Source organism: Brassica oleracea, chromosome C5 (assembly GCF_000695525.1).
Source record: "Brassica oleracea var. oleracea cultivar TO1000 chromosome C5, BOL, whole genome shotgun sequence".
Lineage (NCBI taxonomy): Eukaryota > Viridiplantae > Streptophyta > Magnoliopsida > Brassicales > Brassicaceae > Brassica > Brassica oleracea.
The window spans coordinates 642006-656664 of NC_027752.1; the positions used below are offsets into that span (position 1 = coordinate 642006).

The 14659-nt window shown below is 37.9% G+C and overlaps 4 protein-coding genes and 1 non-coding gene across 8 annotated transcripts; 3 read left to right on the forward strand and 2 right to left on the reverse strand.

The window, feature by feature from the left end:
- Positions 1-861: 861 nt before the first annotated feature.
- LOC106343645 (uncharacterized 17.2 kDa protein in melC2-rnhH intergenic region) lies at positions 862-2440 on the reverse strand. 3 transcript variants are annotated; one of them, XM_013782913.1, is made up of 7 exons: positions 2025-2431; positions 1830-1929; positions 1660-1755; positions 1510-1562; positions 1392-1440; positions 1253-1300; positions 862-1100 (listed from the first exon to the last, which is right to left on the reverse strand). In XM_013782913.1, exons 1-7 carry the CDS (start codon positions 2294-2296, stop codon positions 1026-1028), a joined length of 693 nt encoding a protein of 230 aa, XP_013638367.1. In that variant the 5' UTR covers positions 2297-2431; the 3' UTR covers positions 862-1025. The 3 variants fall into 3 exon arrangements, with proteins under 3 accessions (XP_013638367.1, XP_013638366.1, XP_013638368.1); XM_013782912.1 differs by having other exon boundaries at positions 862-1300; positions 2025-2440; XM_013782914.1 differs by lacking the exon at positions 1253-1300.
- Positions 2441-2641: 201 nt separating this feature from the next.
- LOC106343646 lies at positions 2642-4277 on the reverse strand. The gene is made up of 9 exons (XM_013782916.1): positions 4248-4277; positions 3891-4167; positions 3687-3786; positions 3508-3603; positions 3367-3419; positions 3229-3277; positions 3087-3134; positions 2909-2990; positions 2642-2810 (listed from the first exon to the last, which is right to left on the reverse strand). Exons 2-8 carry the CDS (start codon positions 4130-4132, stop codon positions 2916-2918), a joined length of 663 nt encoding a protein of 220 aa, XP_013638370.1. The 5' UTR covers positions 4133-4167; positions 4248-4277; the 3' UTR covers positions 2642-2810; positions 2909-2915.
- Positions 4278-4319: 42 nt separating this feature from the next.
- On the forward strand, positions 4320-4394 carry TRNAF-GAA. The gene has a single exon. It is a non-coding gene; the product is annotated as a tRNA-Phe (tRNA).
- A 1949-nt stretch (positions 4395-6343) lies between these two features.
- Positions 6344-11953, forward strand: LOC106343269 (ABC transporter B family member 11). 2 transcript variants are annotated; one of them, XM_013782437.1, is made up of 11 exons: positions 6344-6651; positions 6958-7271; positions 7370-7424; positions 7526-7701; positions 7794-8015; positions 8105-8343; positions 8738-10409; positions 10485-10751; positions 10834-11097; positions 11187-11486; positions 11563-11916. In XM_013782437.1, the coding sequence occupies exons 2-11, from the start codon at positions 6966-6968 to the stop codon at positions 11914-11916; spliced, it is 3855 nt and encodes a 1284-aa protein (XP_013637891.1). In that variant the 5' UTR covers positions 6344-6651; positions 6958-6965. The 2 variants fall into 2 exon arrangements, with proteins under 2 accessions (XP_013637891.1, XP_013637892.1); XM_013782438.1 differs by lacking the exon at positions 6344-6651 and having other exon boundaries at positions 6966-7271; positions 11563-11953.
- A 620-nt stretch (positions 11954-12573) lies between these two features.
- LOC106296186 (ATP-dependent Clp protease proteolytic subunit 5, chloroplastic) lies at positions 12574-14624 on the forward strand. The gene is made up of 9 exons (XM_013732262.1): positions 12574-12795; positions 12873-12992; positions 13082-13196; positions 13267-13359; positions 13430-13475; positions 13582-13654; positions 13864-13898; positions 13998-14086; positions 14222-14624. The coding sequence occupies exons 1-9, from the start codon at positions 12665-12667 to the stop codon at positions 14414-14416; spliced, it is 897 nt and encodes a 298-aa protein (XP_013587716.1). The 5' UTR covers positions 12574-12664; the 3' UTR covers positions 14417-14624.
- The last annotated feature ends 35 nt before the right edge of the window (positions 14625-14659 follow it).

The following is a 14659-nucleotide window of genomic DNA, read 5'->3' on the forward strand; positions in this document are numbered from 1 at the left end:
TTTTTTTAATAATATAAATTTAAACAAAAATGAAGAAGGATGCAAAAATTGTTATCAAATCTTTATTATTCATAATCATTAATTGTCATATATATGTAAATCATATTAGGTAATTCCGTAGCTTTTATTTAAGGAAAGAATACACACTTCCTATATTTTAGGTTAATATAATGTTCTCTAATATTATATAATTATGAAATAATGTGACACCATTAGATTAAACTATACTTTATATTAGATGTTCTAGAATTCTTTGAAATGAAATTTAGAAGGCATTTATAGTGCCACCTAGGATTTGGGGTTTTTTTTAATTAATACAAAATTAAGGTTCTAATTTTTCAAATGCTTCTCAATTAATATATAGGGGATGAGATGTTTTAGTGATCTTTATAAGAGTTTACAAGAATATTTTGTCTTTTGTGCAATTGGTTTGCCAAATGACGAAAAATCTATACATAACTAGCGAGACTTTTTTACCAAAAAAAAATAACTAGCGAAACTTTTCAACCGTATAACGAACGGGCCACATTATACATACACAAGAGTGGAGATGTCGGCTACATTCGAAATGATTATAGGAGACTTGTGTGATATATCCGCATGAGTTTACCCCACTCATTTACTGTTTCTTCCACTCCTCAGTTGCTTTGAGAGTTGAGTTGATACTCTCTTTCTCCTCCTATTAATAAGGACCATTCAAAAATATTTAGAATTGTCATAGGCCTAAGTATAAATGGATTTTAGACCCAAGATTAGGATTTACGAACTAAGTAAAGACAAACATCGCATGAGAACAAACTCTGTTTTAATAATCATCATCATTTCTTTATAAAATTAGTAACGAAAACGTATACATTGGAATAATATTCAACAAATAGTTGTTTTGATAAATAGATATTTAGAAATAACAACATTATATCATGTTTGGACATGTTGCCTCCCAACAAAAAGCAAAAACAAAACACACTACATAAAAAGAACAATTTATTTGGATTAATGCACAGAACGTAATGTTTGTTTATGCCTTAAGTGGTCTTCACGAAGGCAGCAAAACTTTCCAATCCTCCACGAATAAGCCTCTCCATAAACGGTTTCATTAACTGGAAAGTTTTAAACATACATAATATATGCTGAGACAAAAATGTTGAGTAAAGAAAAAACACAAGACATCATAGATAACTACATTAATTAACGTATCTAGTTTACGAAATAATCTATCATTCACAACATGGATAAACACTAATAGGCTTACGAATGCAACTGGAGCAAAAGCATGTGGAACCTCAAATGAAAAGTTGATCTGAAAAAGGAGTGAACAAACGAAACTAAAAAACAATTTCATTATATGTAATGAAAATGCGAAAAAATAGTGACAAGATACAACTACTAACCTCTACCAAGCACGAGGAAGGGCCTCTGTGGAAAAATCGAACACTGCCTCTGTTTTGATAAATACATAAAAATTTTACTTTCCAAAATCAAACTTGTATAAACCAAATTTGAGTTTACCTATTCGCAAAGCCTTCGATAGATCTCCAATGCAGCTTTCGATCCGGGATTGGCTGTTGAGATGATTCAAGACTCAATATAAAATGTTAGATATTCAAATATCAAACAAAGAGCAAGATAATCTGTTTGGTTCATGTAAAAAACTTTTACCTCTAAATTTTTTGCGAGAAAATAATATTCAAATTTTTTACCAAAAGACTCGAATTTCACCAAATAACGCGATAAATCTGGACTGCCCTCCACTGCCTAAGAGAAGCAAAAGATTGTTATAACCTGTGAAAGAATGAAATCTTCTAAGACTGTTTCAGAGTAAGGCTTACCTCAACGGATGACAAAAACGGCAACCACTTAGGGAACAATTCACGATCCGCGTATAACTTGTAAGCCACGGAAGCTGGTGCATCCACTACCATCTTTACCCTATTTAATCCAAACCAAAGAATTATATTACAGAATCTCTCTAGAAAGTATAATATATATTTTAACATTTTTTGTTGTCTTTGAGAAATTTTTACGTGATGTCTTGCCATTGTACATGGAGAAGTCTTTCCTCTTCGAGTCTATCAGCTTCTCTGCTGCGCATAACGGGTCTGAAGGGTTTAGGAGATGAAGAAGAACTTGAGGAACCATTGCTAGAGTTTAGGAGTTTTGCAGAGGCAGGTGATGAGGAAGAAGATAACGATGATAACAACATTGACCGAGATGAATAAGTTGCAGACTTTTGGATTCTACTGAAACAAGCAGCTGATTTGGTGGTTGGAGCTGTACCAGACGATATTGATGACATCTTTTTGGCCTTAGAGAGAAAGAGATTTGGAACTGATCATATGGGGTATTCATAGATTTTTTATGAAGAAGGTTTGCTTTTGCCAAAGTACCAAATTAGGAACATGGACTTTTCAGTAATAACCTCAATGTCCTTTAGTGTATTCTTTAAAATGTTTTCACACTCCACGCAAAGTGTGTTGGCGTGTTTAGACTTTAGACAATCAACTAAAATAGAAAAGAAGAAAACTCTGCTTGCGTGACTTAATTTATTGTTTGGTTTGTTTTGTTCTTCTTGATGGGTTTCACTCAATCACCGCCAAAATTTCTAGTTGGTTTATTGAATTTCTGATTTTTCTTGGTGGCCTAAACCAAAAGTTCTGCTAATAAGAGTTATAAAGATTATTAACTTTAAGAATAAAAAAGTCACAGTAAACAAGCCCTCCTTAATCATGAGGACAATCATTTATATACCAAGAGATATTCTTAAAGCCCAGAATCAGAAAGACACAGAGATGATGCATACATACAGATTCCTGCAAATGCAAAGTGTTGAAATATTTTCAGATGATGAAATGGTTTAGATGTATTTAAGGTTTTGTTCAATAAGTGTGTTTCAGAGCATAAAGCTGACCTTTTCTTTAAGTGGTTTTAGCCAGTGTTGCAAATCTTTCAAGTCCACCTCTAAGCAAGGTTTCTAAAAAGGGCCGGAGCGCCTGAAATTGAAGCCAACAGACAAAACAAAGTTTAAGAAAAAAACAGCAGTCTGTTCACATAGAGAGATTTGGAGGTGAAAACAGTCAGATACTCACCGATGCCACGGGGGTTAAAAGCGCAGGGACTTCATATGATACAGTTAGCTATATAGGATAAGCATGAGAGAATTATTCAAGTAAGCCAAGAGATTATAAATGTGTAGTAAAAGCAAAAAAAAAAATATGGAATGTTATTTACCTCAACGAGGCAAGATGAAGGACCTTTAGGGAAGAACCGAACACTTCCTCTGCATCGGTTAAATACCAAATGTTACTCTCAGATATAAAGAGAGAAATGAAGAAACTTAAACATTTATTAGCTTAGCTCTTGGCTTACTTATTAGGAAGACCTTCAAGAGATCTCCAATGGATTTTCTGATTAGGAGTAGGCTGCAACCAAAAAAAAAAAAGTCAAACACTTTACTTGACAAAACACAAAAGCTGTAAGATCTAAGATCTAAAATGAATAATGGTTTGCCTGAAGATTGCGAGCAAGCCAAGAATACTTGATGTCTTGGCCAAAAGCATTGTACTTGAGTGACCAACGTGATAGATCAGGCTTGTCCTTTAACACCTAAACCACAACACATTCAAAGTAACTAAAAAGCTAAAAGCTAAAAGCAAAAGAAGTTCTTATAGATAGTTTGGGGAAAGAACCTCAACGGATGAAATGAAAGGCATCCACTTGGGGAAAGACTCACGATCCAAGTAGAAGTTATACGCTACTGATACTGGAATATCTACTTCCATCTTCACTCTGAAATTAGATTCATTTCACTTTCAATCTCAACACTACTGTTACTTGAGCCGTTAAAAGGATCGAACTTTCCAACAAAACAGAGCAAAAGAGAGAGACTTTACGTGCAGTCTTGCCACTCCATGGAAACGGATAAGCGTTTGCGAGTGTTGAATCTCGATCTTCGATTGAGAGGGGAGGAGCCATTTAGAGATTTGGGAAGCAACTGAGACAGAGAATAGTTGGGTTTACGAGGACAAGGTAGAGCGAATCTGCGAACGGAGCAGATGGGTAGCTGGAGATTGGGGGTTTTACATGATGCTGACAAGTGATTGATCGTGTTCATGTGTGTTGCTGTTACAGACATTTTGAAGCTTTCTCTGCTTTTGCCTCTTTTGTTTTGTTTTTTTTGATGAACTAAAAAAAAAAGAGTTTAAAAACCTTTCACAACCACACAAATGGCGTCGGAGATTTGCTCTGTTTTAGGACACTATCTTCGTCAGCACAGATTAAACTTTGTATTGAAAACAATAGTTTAAATACCTAGTCAACAAGCGGGGATAGCTCAGTTGGGAGAGCGTCAGACTGAAGATCTGAAGGTCGCGTGTTCGATCCCCACGCTCACCGCAATTAATTTTTTTTATTTTGTTTCCTTTCAGCCCGTTGGACCTTTCTTTTATTTTGAACCTTAGTAAAACAGTTAATTAATAAGGCCCATTAAGACCCAATATGATTGGTTAAAATTTCAAAGTTGAAGCCACAGAGCTTTGTATCACATTCTCTTGTATCACATTCACCGCAATTAATTTTTTTTATTTTGTTTCCTTTCAGCCCGTTGGACCTTTCTTTTATTTTGAACCTTAGTAAAACAGTTAATTAATAAGGCCCATTAAGACCCAATATGATTGGTTAAAATTTCAAAGTTCAAGCCACAGAGCTTTGTATCACATTCTCTTGATTTGAAATACGACAACGTGAAAGTAATCAGTCAGTTAATGCAAATAGCATCTCGCGGGGAATTGGGAATTGCGGGGGCGGCCCCCGCAACCACGTCGGATGTATACATTAATATATTCATTCGGTCTGATTTTCAAGATAGTAGTACAACAAAAATTCTCATGTGTGATGTGTTTGTAATGGTGACGCAAGCAGTGACGGTTCTGTTTGTTCTAGTTCGTTTTGACTGACTTATATTTTTAATTAAATTAAATACGTATATTAAGATCTCTTAAACACTCTCTTTTTTTTTTTTGAACACGAAAACACTCTCTTTAATTAGAAGTTTTTCGACATAAATTCTTTTAGTAAACATTTTTCCTACAAAAGAGTTTAACTAAATCTCACGTTTTGCATGAAAATCTCAAAATCTTAATACAGGAAACCACTGTATAGGGTTATGAGATGTTCTTGCACTTAACCACCTCTGCAAGCTGCAACATCTTTATATAGCCTAGGCTTTCAATTGATCTGACATTTGATTTTGTTTTTTAATTGTTGTATCAAACCATTGACATATTATATTTAATTCACAGGTCTTACAAGGGAGCAGTCAGCATTAAGTTAACTTCTTCTTTTGGACGCATACAAGTAAACTTATATGACATCGGTTTGGTTACAAAGCTTTGAACATTATTATAATTTATTCTACAATATGGACTCACCATGCCATGTGTTCCTTATTATAGAAGACAACATAGACGGACGAATGATTATAATCACTCACTAATTTGTATTATTTCGGTGCTCCAATATAAATACTAATAATGTAACAGTGGAGTATATTAAAAAGCTTTAGCGGCCAAGAAAATATGTCTTATCTCTCAAGGATGTTTTACTGCAATATATAAAGTTGACTTGTTGCTTTGTTGCCAAGGAATTATAATTAGTCAAAGGTCCTTTAGAGTGAACATTCTCTCCATCTCCGTTTGTTTAAATTATCTGCGTGGTTGTACCATTTGACACATAATGACACTGTTTTAATAATCGGACGTGATTATTCAAGATGCAATTGGCTCCTTGATAAGAGTATTTGATCATGATTTCTTTGGTTTTAGAAGAATATGCGTTGGTTTGATACAGACTAGATGTGATTTCACGTAGCTCTTAAATGATATTATAATTTAGTTTGACAGCTATTTTTAAAAAAAAATTAACAACAAATTTTGTTCGCTAAATAAACATTTTATGTGGTTACTGTTTTTATTTTCTCTTAACATAATCTTTTACATATTATCTCACGAGGTACGGCATTTTTTGTGTGTGCATAATATGATACTTTTAAGATTATCATGTTTGTTGTTGGGAAAAAGGAAAACCAACCACAAATTCTGTCTGGTAGTGGTAAGTTTTAATCCTATCTAACATTTCTTATAATAGTCAGTCAATGCTCGTGTCCAAAACATTAGTTGATCATTAGGTTTTTACTTTTTATACAATAACCTAAATTGACGTTCAATAAATTCTGTATTAAAACTCTTATAGTTTTTCTTTTTGAATTTACAGAATAATTTTATTTCATATACAGTATATATATGTGTGTTCTTGAGAGGCAAAACAATATTTCTTGGGAGCAGGAAAAAAGAAAGAATTTTTTTTTGGAATATAAACTTCAAAATGTATAATGATGATGCTTTTTGACTGATCCATAACAATAGTTTATTCCCATTTCCCCTTGCTCCTCAAGCAATTTTCACAAAACCCAAAAATAAGAATTGCATATAAAAAGGCAAGAAAGGCTCTTAATTTCTGCAGATACAAGTTGGATGGAATCTACAAAGTTTGAATATAATATAAGAACTAAACAAAGTTTATAACAAGTTCACAGTTTCGTCTTCTCACGTCTTATTCCCTCCAAGTTCCAAAACCTTCCGCTTTTCGCATCTTCAGGTCTGTTCTCTTTTAAGTTTTAACTTCTTTCCTTTTCAGTTTCTGAATGGTTTTTTATTGATCACCGATTTTTCGGGTAATCTAAAGCATGTGACTCTTTTCCACTAACAGACTCGGTTTCATTGGTGATAGTTTCTGGGAACTCTTTAGTAAGATTTTTTTAAAAAAGGACAAATCTTTTCTTTTTCCACAAGTTGGTTTTTAGATTTATATTATCAAACTTTTTTTCATAATATACCGTTGATCTCTCTCGATCTGGGTCTTATCAGATTTATAACTTTTAGAAATATTTATTTTCTCTGCCAGAGCCGGAGATGAACGGCGGCGAAGCCAGAGAAGGCGCCTCTGTTTCACACGAACCTTCAACTTCTAAAACTCCCAGAGAAGGAGAAAAAGAAGATACTAAGAAGGAAAAAAACGATGAAAAGACGAAGACAGTTCCGTTCTACAAGCTATTTGCATTTGCTGATTCCATTGATGTGTTCTTGATGATCTGTGGCTCTGTTGGAGCTATGGGGAACGGTGTTTGTTTACCTCTCATGACATTGTTGTTTGGTGATCTCATAGATTCATTTGGTCAAAACCAGAACAACAAAGACATTGTTGACGTCATCTCAAAAGTAAGTAGTCTTGAGAACACAAATAACCTTTTTAACTCTTTAGTTATGTGTTCACGACTTAATACATGAGTGTTACTAATAATGTCATTCTCTTACAGGTTTGTCTTAAATTTGTATACCTTGGACTTGGAACCCTAGGAGCAGCCTTTCTTCGTAAGTCATAATCCGTTTTCTAGCTTAAAAATTCTGATTGTTTTTTTTTTGTTTCTTCGTTGCTTTTTACACAAGTTTTTATTTTGTTGTTGTTGTTGCAGAGGTGGCTTCTTGGATGATCACGGGAGAGAGACAAGCAGCGAGGATAAGGAGTATGTATCTGAAAACAATTCTCAGACAAGACATTGGATTCTTCGATGTGGAAACAAACACAGGAGAGGTTGTTGGTAGAATGTCTGGAGATACTGTTCTTATACAAGACGCCATGGGTGAGAAGGTAATACCACAATAAATAAAACTTTGAAGCTTAAAATAATGACTATTATTTTTCTTTTTAACAAAGAGATTATATTTTCTTGAATCTTGCAGGTTGGGAAGTTTATTCAGCTGGTATCTACATTCGTCGGTGGATTTGCATTAGCTTTTGTTAAAGGATGGCTATTAACATTGGTTATGTTAACTTCAATTCCTCTTCTGGCTATGGCTGGTGCAGCCATGGCGATTATAATCACTAGAGCTTCTTCCCGTGGACAGGCCGCTTATGCCAAAGCAGCAACTGTTGTTGAACAGACAATCGGGTCTATCCGCACGGTAATAATATTCTACTAACATAGTTACATAAACTTACAAGACACTACTGAGATCTGTTTCTAAAAATTATTCTTTCTTTTGTTCTAAAGGTTGCTTCTTTCACGGGAGAGAAACAGGCCATAAACAGCTACAAGAAGTACATAACTTCGGCCTATAATCAAAGCATTAAACAAGGCTTCTCTACTGGTTTGGGACTCGGAGTAATGTTCATGGTGTTCTTTAGCAGCTATGCTTTGGCCATTTGGTTTGGAGGGAAGATGATTGTTGAAAAAGGGTATACTGGTGGTGCTGTGATCAACGTGATCATCATTGTGGTCGCTGGTTCAATGTAAGTAAAATGCCGAGATGGTCATTTACAGTAGATACATCCTCTGTATTTAAAAGATTGTTGTTATAAAATTTGCATACACATTAGTAAAACTTAAATACGTATTTTATCTATAGAAAATTTAAACACACAGTTAATCTATTAATTTTTAGTTTTGTTTTTAAGTTTTTTGCTTCCTATTAAATTGCAACACTTATACTTTTAGATTTTAATTTATGTTTTACTTTAAAATCAAAATGTATTTAATTAAGTTTAAACAACTAATCTTTTAAATACAAAAACTAAAACATATTGGATAGTGTATATGAAGGAAGTGTAAGATACTATCTTTTTTTACTTACCTTTGTGTGATTCCTAACAGTTATGTTCTGTTTTTTTGTTTGTTTTCCTATAGGTCGCTAGGACAAACATCTCCATGTCTAACCGCGTTTGCAGCGGGTCAAGCTGCAGCGTACAAGATGTTCGAGACGATTAAAAGAAAGCCTCTGATAGATGCTTACGACGTAAACGGAAAGGTACTCGAAGACATCCGTGGAGACATCGAACTCAAAGACGTGCATTTCAGCTACCCGGCGAGGCCAGACGAGGACATTTTCAACGGCTTCTCCCTGTTCATCCCCAGCGGCGCGACGGCAGCGTTAGTAGGAGAAAGCGGAAGCGGAAAATCAACCGTGATCAGCTTGATCGAGAGGTTCTACGATCCGAAATCCGGAGAAGTACTAATCGACGGCGTAAACCTCAAGGAGTTTCAGCTGAAATGGATCCGAAGCAAGATCGGTTTGGTTAGCCAAGAACCGGTTCTGTTCTCGTCCAGCATCAGGGAGAATATAGCCTACGGGAAAGACAACGCGACGGTCGAAGAGATCAAAGCCGCCACGGAGCTAGCCAATGCTGCCAAGTTTATAGATAAGTTGCCTCAGGGGTTGGACACGATGGTGGGAGAGCACGGGACGCAGCTCTCGGGAGGGCAGAAACAGAGGATAGCCATCGCGAGAGCCATTCTCAAAGACCCGAGGATCCTTCTCCTCGACGAAGCGACGAGCGCTCTCGACGCGGAATCCGAGAGAGTGGTGCAAGAGGCTTTGGATAGAGTGATGGTTAACCGGACTACGGTTATCGTCGCGCATCGGTTAAGCACGGTCCGAAATGCGGATATGATTGCGGTTATCCACCGCGGGAAAATGGTGGAGAAAGGTTCACATTCCGAGCTGTTGAGAGATCCTGAAGGAGCTTATTCGCAGCTGATTCGTTTACAAGAGATTAACAAAGGACACGATGCGAAAACATCGCCCGGATCGTCTTTCCGGGCTTCGAATCTTAAGAAGTCAATGGAAGGAGGATCGGTTATGAGCGGCGGGACGTCCTCCGTTGGGAATAGTAGCCGTCACCACTCTCTGAATGTTCTTGGTTTAGCTGCTGGATTAGACCTTGGTGGAGGTGGCGTGAGCCAGAGGGTAGGTCAAGAGGAAACTAGTCAAGAACCGGTTCCGAAAGTATCTTTAACCAGGATCGCGGCTTTGAATAAAACCGAGATCCCGGTTCTGCTTCTAGGGACCGTTGCAGCAGCAATCAACGGCGCGATTTTCCCGCTTTTCGGGATTTTGATTTCTCGAGTCATCGAAGCGTTTTTCAAACCGGCCGACCAGCTCAAGAAAGATTCGAGATTCTGGGCGATTATATTCGTAGCTCTTGGAGTGACTTCGCTGATCGTCTCACCGGTTCAGACCTATTTGTTCTCAGTAGCTGGAGGGAAGCTGATTCGACGGATTCGATCAATGTGTTTTGAGAAGGCCGTTCACATGGAGGTTGGGTGGTTCGACGAGCCACAGAACTCGAGCGGTACGATGGGCGCGAGGCTTTCGGCTGACGCAGCTTTGATCAGGGCTTTGGTTGGGGACGCGTTGTCTCTAGCGGTTCAAAACGCTGCTTCCGCTGCGTCTGGATTGATCATAGCGTTCACCGCGAGCTGGGAGCTGGCGTTTATAATATTAGTGATGCTTCCTCTTATTGGTATCAATGGTTATATTCAAGTCAAGTTCATGAAGGGATTCACCGCCGATGCTAAGGTTGGTAACCATCCTCTGTTTTTCTTTTTTCTTTTTTTCTTGTCAGTCAAGGAACTTATATTGGCAACTTTGCAGACAAAGTACGAGGATGCGAGTCAGGTGGCTAACGATGCAGTGGGGAGTATAAGAACAGTGGCGTCTTTCTGCGCAGAGGAGAAAGTGATGCAGATGTATAAGAAGCAATGCGAAGGTCCGATAAAAGATGGGATAAAGCAAGGTTTCATCAGTGGATTAGGGTTTGGAGTCTCCTTCTTCATTCTGTTTTCTGTCTACGCCACAAGCTTCTACGCGGGTGCTAGGTTGGTTGAAGCTGGCAGGACTACTTTCAATGATGTTTTCCAGGTAAAGTAGTTGCCCTAAATTAATTTCCATGTTTGAAAATCTCTGTGACCTAAGGATGGATCTTGATTTAAATCTTTTGCAGGTGTTCTTTGCGTTAACGATGGCAGCTATTGGGATCTCTCAGTCGAGTACTTTCGCTCCTGATTCTAGTAAAGCTAAGGTTGCTGCTGCGTCCATCTTTGGAATCATCGATAGAAAATCGAAGATAGATTCGAGTGATGAATCAGGGACGGTGCTGGAGAACGTTAAGGGAGATATTGAGCTTCGTCACATAAGCTTTACTTATCCAGCAAGACCAGACATTCAGATCTTTCGTGATCTTTGCTTAACCATTCGTGCAGGAAAGGTAATATCACTCAAACTTTCTCGTTAGCCATTTTTAATATCACTCGAGTTTTATGATAAGTTTCTTGTCTCTTGTCTTTTTTTCTTCAGACCGTTGCTTTGGTTGGAGAGAGTGGGTCAGGGAAATCTACGGTGATCTCGCTGTTACAAAGATTCTACGATCCGGATTCGGGTAACATAACTCTAGATGGAGTTGAGCTCAAGAGTTTGCAATTGAAATGGTTGAGACAACAAATGGGACTGGTGGGACAAGAGCCTGTCTTGTTCAACGACACCATCCGAGCCAACATTGCTTATGGCAAAGGAAGCGAAGAGGCAGCTACCGAGTCTGAGATCATAGCAGCTGCTGAGCTCGCCAACGCACACAAATTCATCTCTAGCATTCAACAGGTAACTGAAAAAGTTTTGTTTTGTTTATTCTGCTTTTTAAAAGTTTACTTACGAGACACGCAATACACTTGTTTAGGGCTACGACACGGTGGTAGGAGAAAGAGGGATTCAGCTATCAGGAGGACAGAAACAGCGTGTGGCTATCGCACGAGCCATAGTGAAAGAGCCGAAGATATTGCTTTTGGACGAAGCGACGAGCGCTCTTGATGCGGAATCAGAGCGTGTGGTTCAAGACGCGCTTGACCGAGTGATGGTGAACCGGACCACGGTCGTTGTGGCTCACCGGTTATCAACTATTAAAAACGCAGACGTGATCGCTGTGGTGAAGAACGGTGTGATAGCTGAGAAAGGCACTCACGAGAAGCTGATCAAAATCGAGGGTGGGGTTTATGCGTTGCTTGTGCAGCTTCACATGACCGCTTCTAACTGATGTATATCATGCAGTATATGTATGTGACGGATTCACAGTTTTGAGTCATGAGAGTCAAACCTAGTCTATGTACTAAATAAAAGTTTTGTTTTGTTTTCCATAAAAATATCATCAAAACCCCATAACCAATAACCGAACTATACAATGAGTGATTAAATCAATCAGGCCGAACCGAATCGAACCAAATTTGGTTATGGTCTTGATTTCGTTTAGTTCAGTAGGGTTTTGAAAATGGTTCGGTTTTAAATTTTTTTAAAAATACAAATAACCAAAAATACCCAAAAAATAATCGAAAAAACTGAACCGAAATAATTGAAAATAATTGAACTTAGCCAAAAATGTCCAATATTTTAAGAAAATTATACCGAAATCTATTTGAAATAAAAAATGGGTTAGTTGGAAAGATTAGAAATTGAATCAATCCTTTGGGCTCACTTCGGTAGAATTGTGGCTGGACCGAATAAACCGAAACCGAAAATACCTGATCCTCCGAATAAACCGAAGCATCTGAAATCGCAGGGCTAGATTAAACCATGAATAAACCAACCGAACTATACATTCTCCAAACCGGAAACTGACCCGCTCCATTGGGTTTTAGCCCGACCCGATACGAAAACAGATAATAATCAATCAGAGCCTCTCTACTGAAGTAAGATTAGTCACTCTTCGCAAGCCAAAAAAAAAATCCCTAAATTGCGGAAGGATAAGCCTCGCCGGCGACGAAATCAGGGTTTCATCGAACAAGAAGATGGCTCACGCTTGCGTCTACACATCGGCTTCTTCTCTCAGGTTTACAGCCGGATTCGTCTCCGCGAGTCCCAACGCCTCCTCTTTCGATTCTCAGAAGTTTTCCCTCCCTTTCGAGCCTCTTCGTTCAAGGTAGTAGTGTTTCTCCTTCGCGAAATCTTAGGGTTAATTTAGGGATTTGAAGGAACTGTACGGATTTTGATTTGCAGAAAGACGAAGAAGTTAGTTAGCGGCATAAAGAATTGGAAGAGCTCGTCTCCGAAGGCTGTGTACTCCGGCAATCTCTGGACGCCGGAGACTCCTTCGCCTCAAGGAGTTTGGTCCATCAGGTGAAGCTTTTGAGCCTGACGATTTGTTGTTCTTGAGCTGTGATTGTTTTTTTGATGGTTGAATCTGGAACTATGTTGTTACTTGGCAGAGATGATTTACAAGTCCCTTCTTCGCCGTATTTTCCTGCGTACGCTCAAGGACAAGGACCACCTCCTATGGTGCAAGAGCGTTTCCAGAGTATCATAAGCCAGCTCTTCCAATATGTAAGACTCTTTTGTTTTTAAGATTATCAAAGTTTCAAGCTTTGATGAATTGGTTTCTTTTTTTCCTCAGAGGATTATTCGTTGTGGTGGTGCTGTGGATGATGATATGGCCAACATAATCGTAGCTCAGCTTCTTTACCTTGATGCTGTTGATCCTACTAAGGTCGTAAAACTTAAATTTATCTCTTGTTCCTTGTTCTTTACTTCTGATTGTGTTTATTTACGTTGGACAGGATATTGTCATGTATGTGAACTCTCCTGGTGGATCAGTTACAGCTGGTAATAATAACTCTTTGCTAGCTTCTACTTGTTTCAGATATCGTTCCTCTTATGTACTTTTTGGGGTTTCATTGTTACTGAGTCTTGTCTCTCTCACTTTCCTCAGGCATGGCTATATTCGATACTATGAGGCATATCCGACCTGATGTCTCCACTGTCTGTGTCGGTCTAGCTGCTAGGTAAAACTTTCTCCATCCTTTAACTCTCATTATGCGTTTATGTTTTAGGGTCTTTGGTAAATTGATAGTTTGTTCAATGTGATTAGCTGATCTTTATGTTGAATGCATGACCAAATGGAAATATTTTTTTATGTGTGTGGATAATGTGAGTTTGTATGGATTGTAATACCATCCTTTCTTCTGTGTATATGATTTTATTTAATGTACAGTATGGGAGCCTTTCTGCTTAGTGCTGGAACCAAAGGTAGGCTCATAATCCTCTCATTCATAGTAAAAGCTTTGGTTTAGCTCTGTTCTTCTCAATTTCCCGGTGCGAGCTTAGCTTTATTTGTCATATTTGTAGGGAAAAGATACAGTCTGCCAAACTCAAGGATAATGATCCATCAGCCGCTTGGTGGAGCTCAAGGTGGCCAAACCGATATCGACATTCAGGTCATTTCATTAAACAACATCTTCTTATATTTGTTTTCCAGTCTTTGTCTTAAGTGTTTTGAAGGGACTAGATTGAGTTCAATATTCAGTTTGATTTTTTAAACCTAACCTGGCAAGTTCATGATCTGAAAACAGGCAAATGAAATGCTGCATCACAAGGCAAACCTAAACGGTTACCTCGCTTACCAGACTGGTCAAAGCCTAGAGAAGATAAACCAGGACACAGACCGTGATTTCTTCATGAGTGCTAAAGAAGCAAAAGATTACGGGCTTATCGATGGTGTTATCATGAACCCTCTTAAGGCCCTTCAGCCACTTGCAGCAGCTTGATCGCCTGAAGGTAATGTTTCAGCTTGTCACTTACATTTTGGTGGGCCTTTTCTGAACTTAGAATGAAAACAAATCAGTAGCTGATACATACATGAACAAGTAAAGTTTTCTTTCTCTGCTGTTTGATTGAATAACAATGACATTGTAATGTTTTGATCCTTTGTAATCGAATTATTGGCCATTGTTATTTCTTCGTATCAGTATTCTAGTTTCATGCTTATACTGATGATATTCGCTGTGCCT

Coding starts and splice junctions, on each gene's coding strand:
- LOC106343646 (XM_013782916.1), bottom strand. CDS start 4,132: ATGTCTGTAACAGCAACACACATGAACACGATCAATCACTTGTCAGCA. Junction 3,420..3,507: donor GGCTTGCTCGCAATCTTCAG/GCAAACCATTAT, acceptor TTTTGGTTGCAG/CCTACTCCTAATCAGAAAAT. Junction 3,278..3,366: donor CTTGAAGGTCTTCCTAATAA/GTAAGCCAAGAG, acceptor TAACCGATGCAG/AGGAAGTGTTCGGTTCTTCC.
- LOC106343269 (XM_013782437.1), top strand. CDS start 6,966: ATGAACGGCGGCGAAGCCAGAGAAGGCGCCTCTGTTTCACACGAACCT. Junction 7,425..7,525: donor CCTAGGAGCAGCCTTTCTTC/GTAAGTCATAAT, acceptor TTGTTGTTGCAG/AGGTGGCTTCTTGGATGATC. Junction 11,098..11,186: donor TAACCATTCGTGCAGGAAAG/GTAATATCACTC, acceptor TTTTTTCTTCAG/ACCGTTGCTTTGGTTGGAGA.
- LOC106343645 (XM_013782912.1), bottom strand. CDS start 2,296: ATGTCATCAATATCGTCTGGTACAGCTCCAACCACCAAATCAGCTGCT. Junction 1,756..1,829: donor CGTTTTTGTCATCCGTTGAG/GTAAGCCTTACT, acceptor TGCTTCTCTTAG/GCAGTGGAGGGCAGTCCAGA. Junction 1,441..1,509: donor ATCGAAGGCTTTGCGAATAG/GTAAACTCAAAT, acceptor TTATCAAAACAG/AGGCAGTGTTCGATTTTTCC.
- LOC106296186 (XM_013732262.1), top strand. CDS start 12,665: ATGGCTCACGCTTGCGTCTACACATCGGCTTCTTCTCTCAGGTTTACA. Junction 13,360..13,429: donor ATGCTGTTGATCCTACTAAG/GTCGTAAAACTT, acceptor TACGTTGGACAG/GATATTGTCATGTATGTGAA. Junction 14,087..14,221: donor AAACCGATATCGACATTCAG/GTCATTTCATTA, acceptor ATCTGAAAACAG/GCAAATGAAATGCTGCATCA.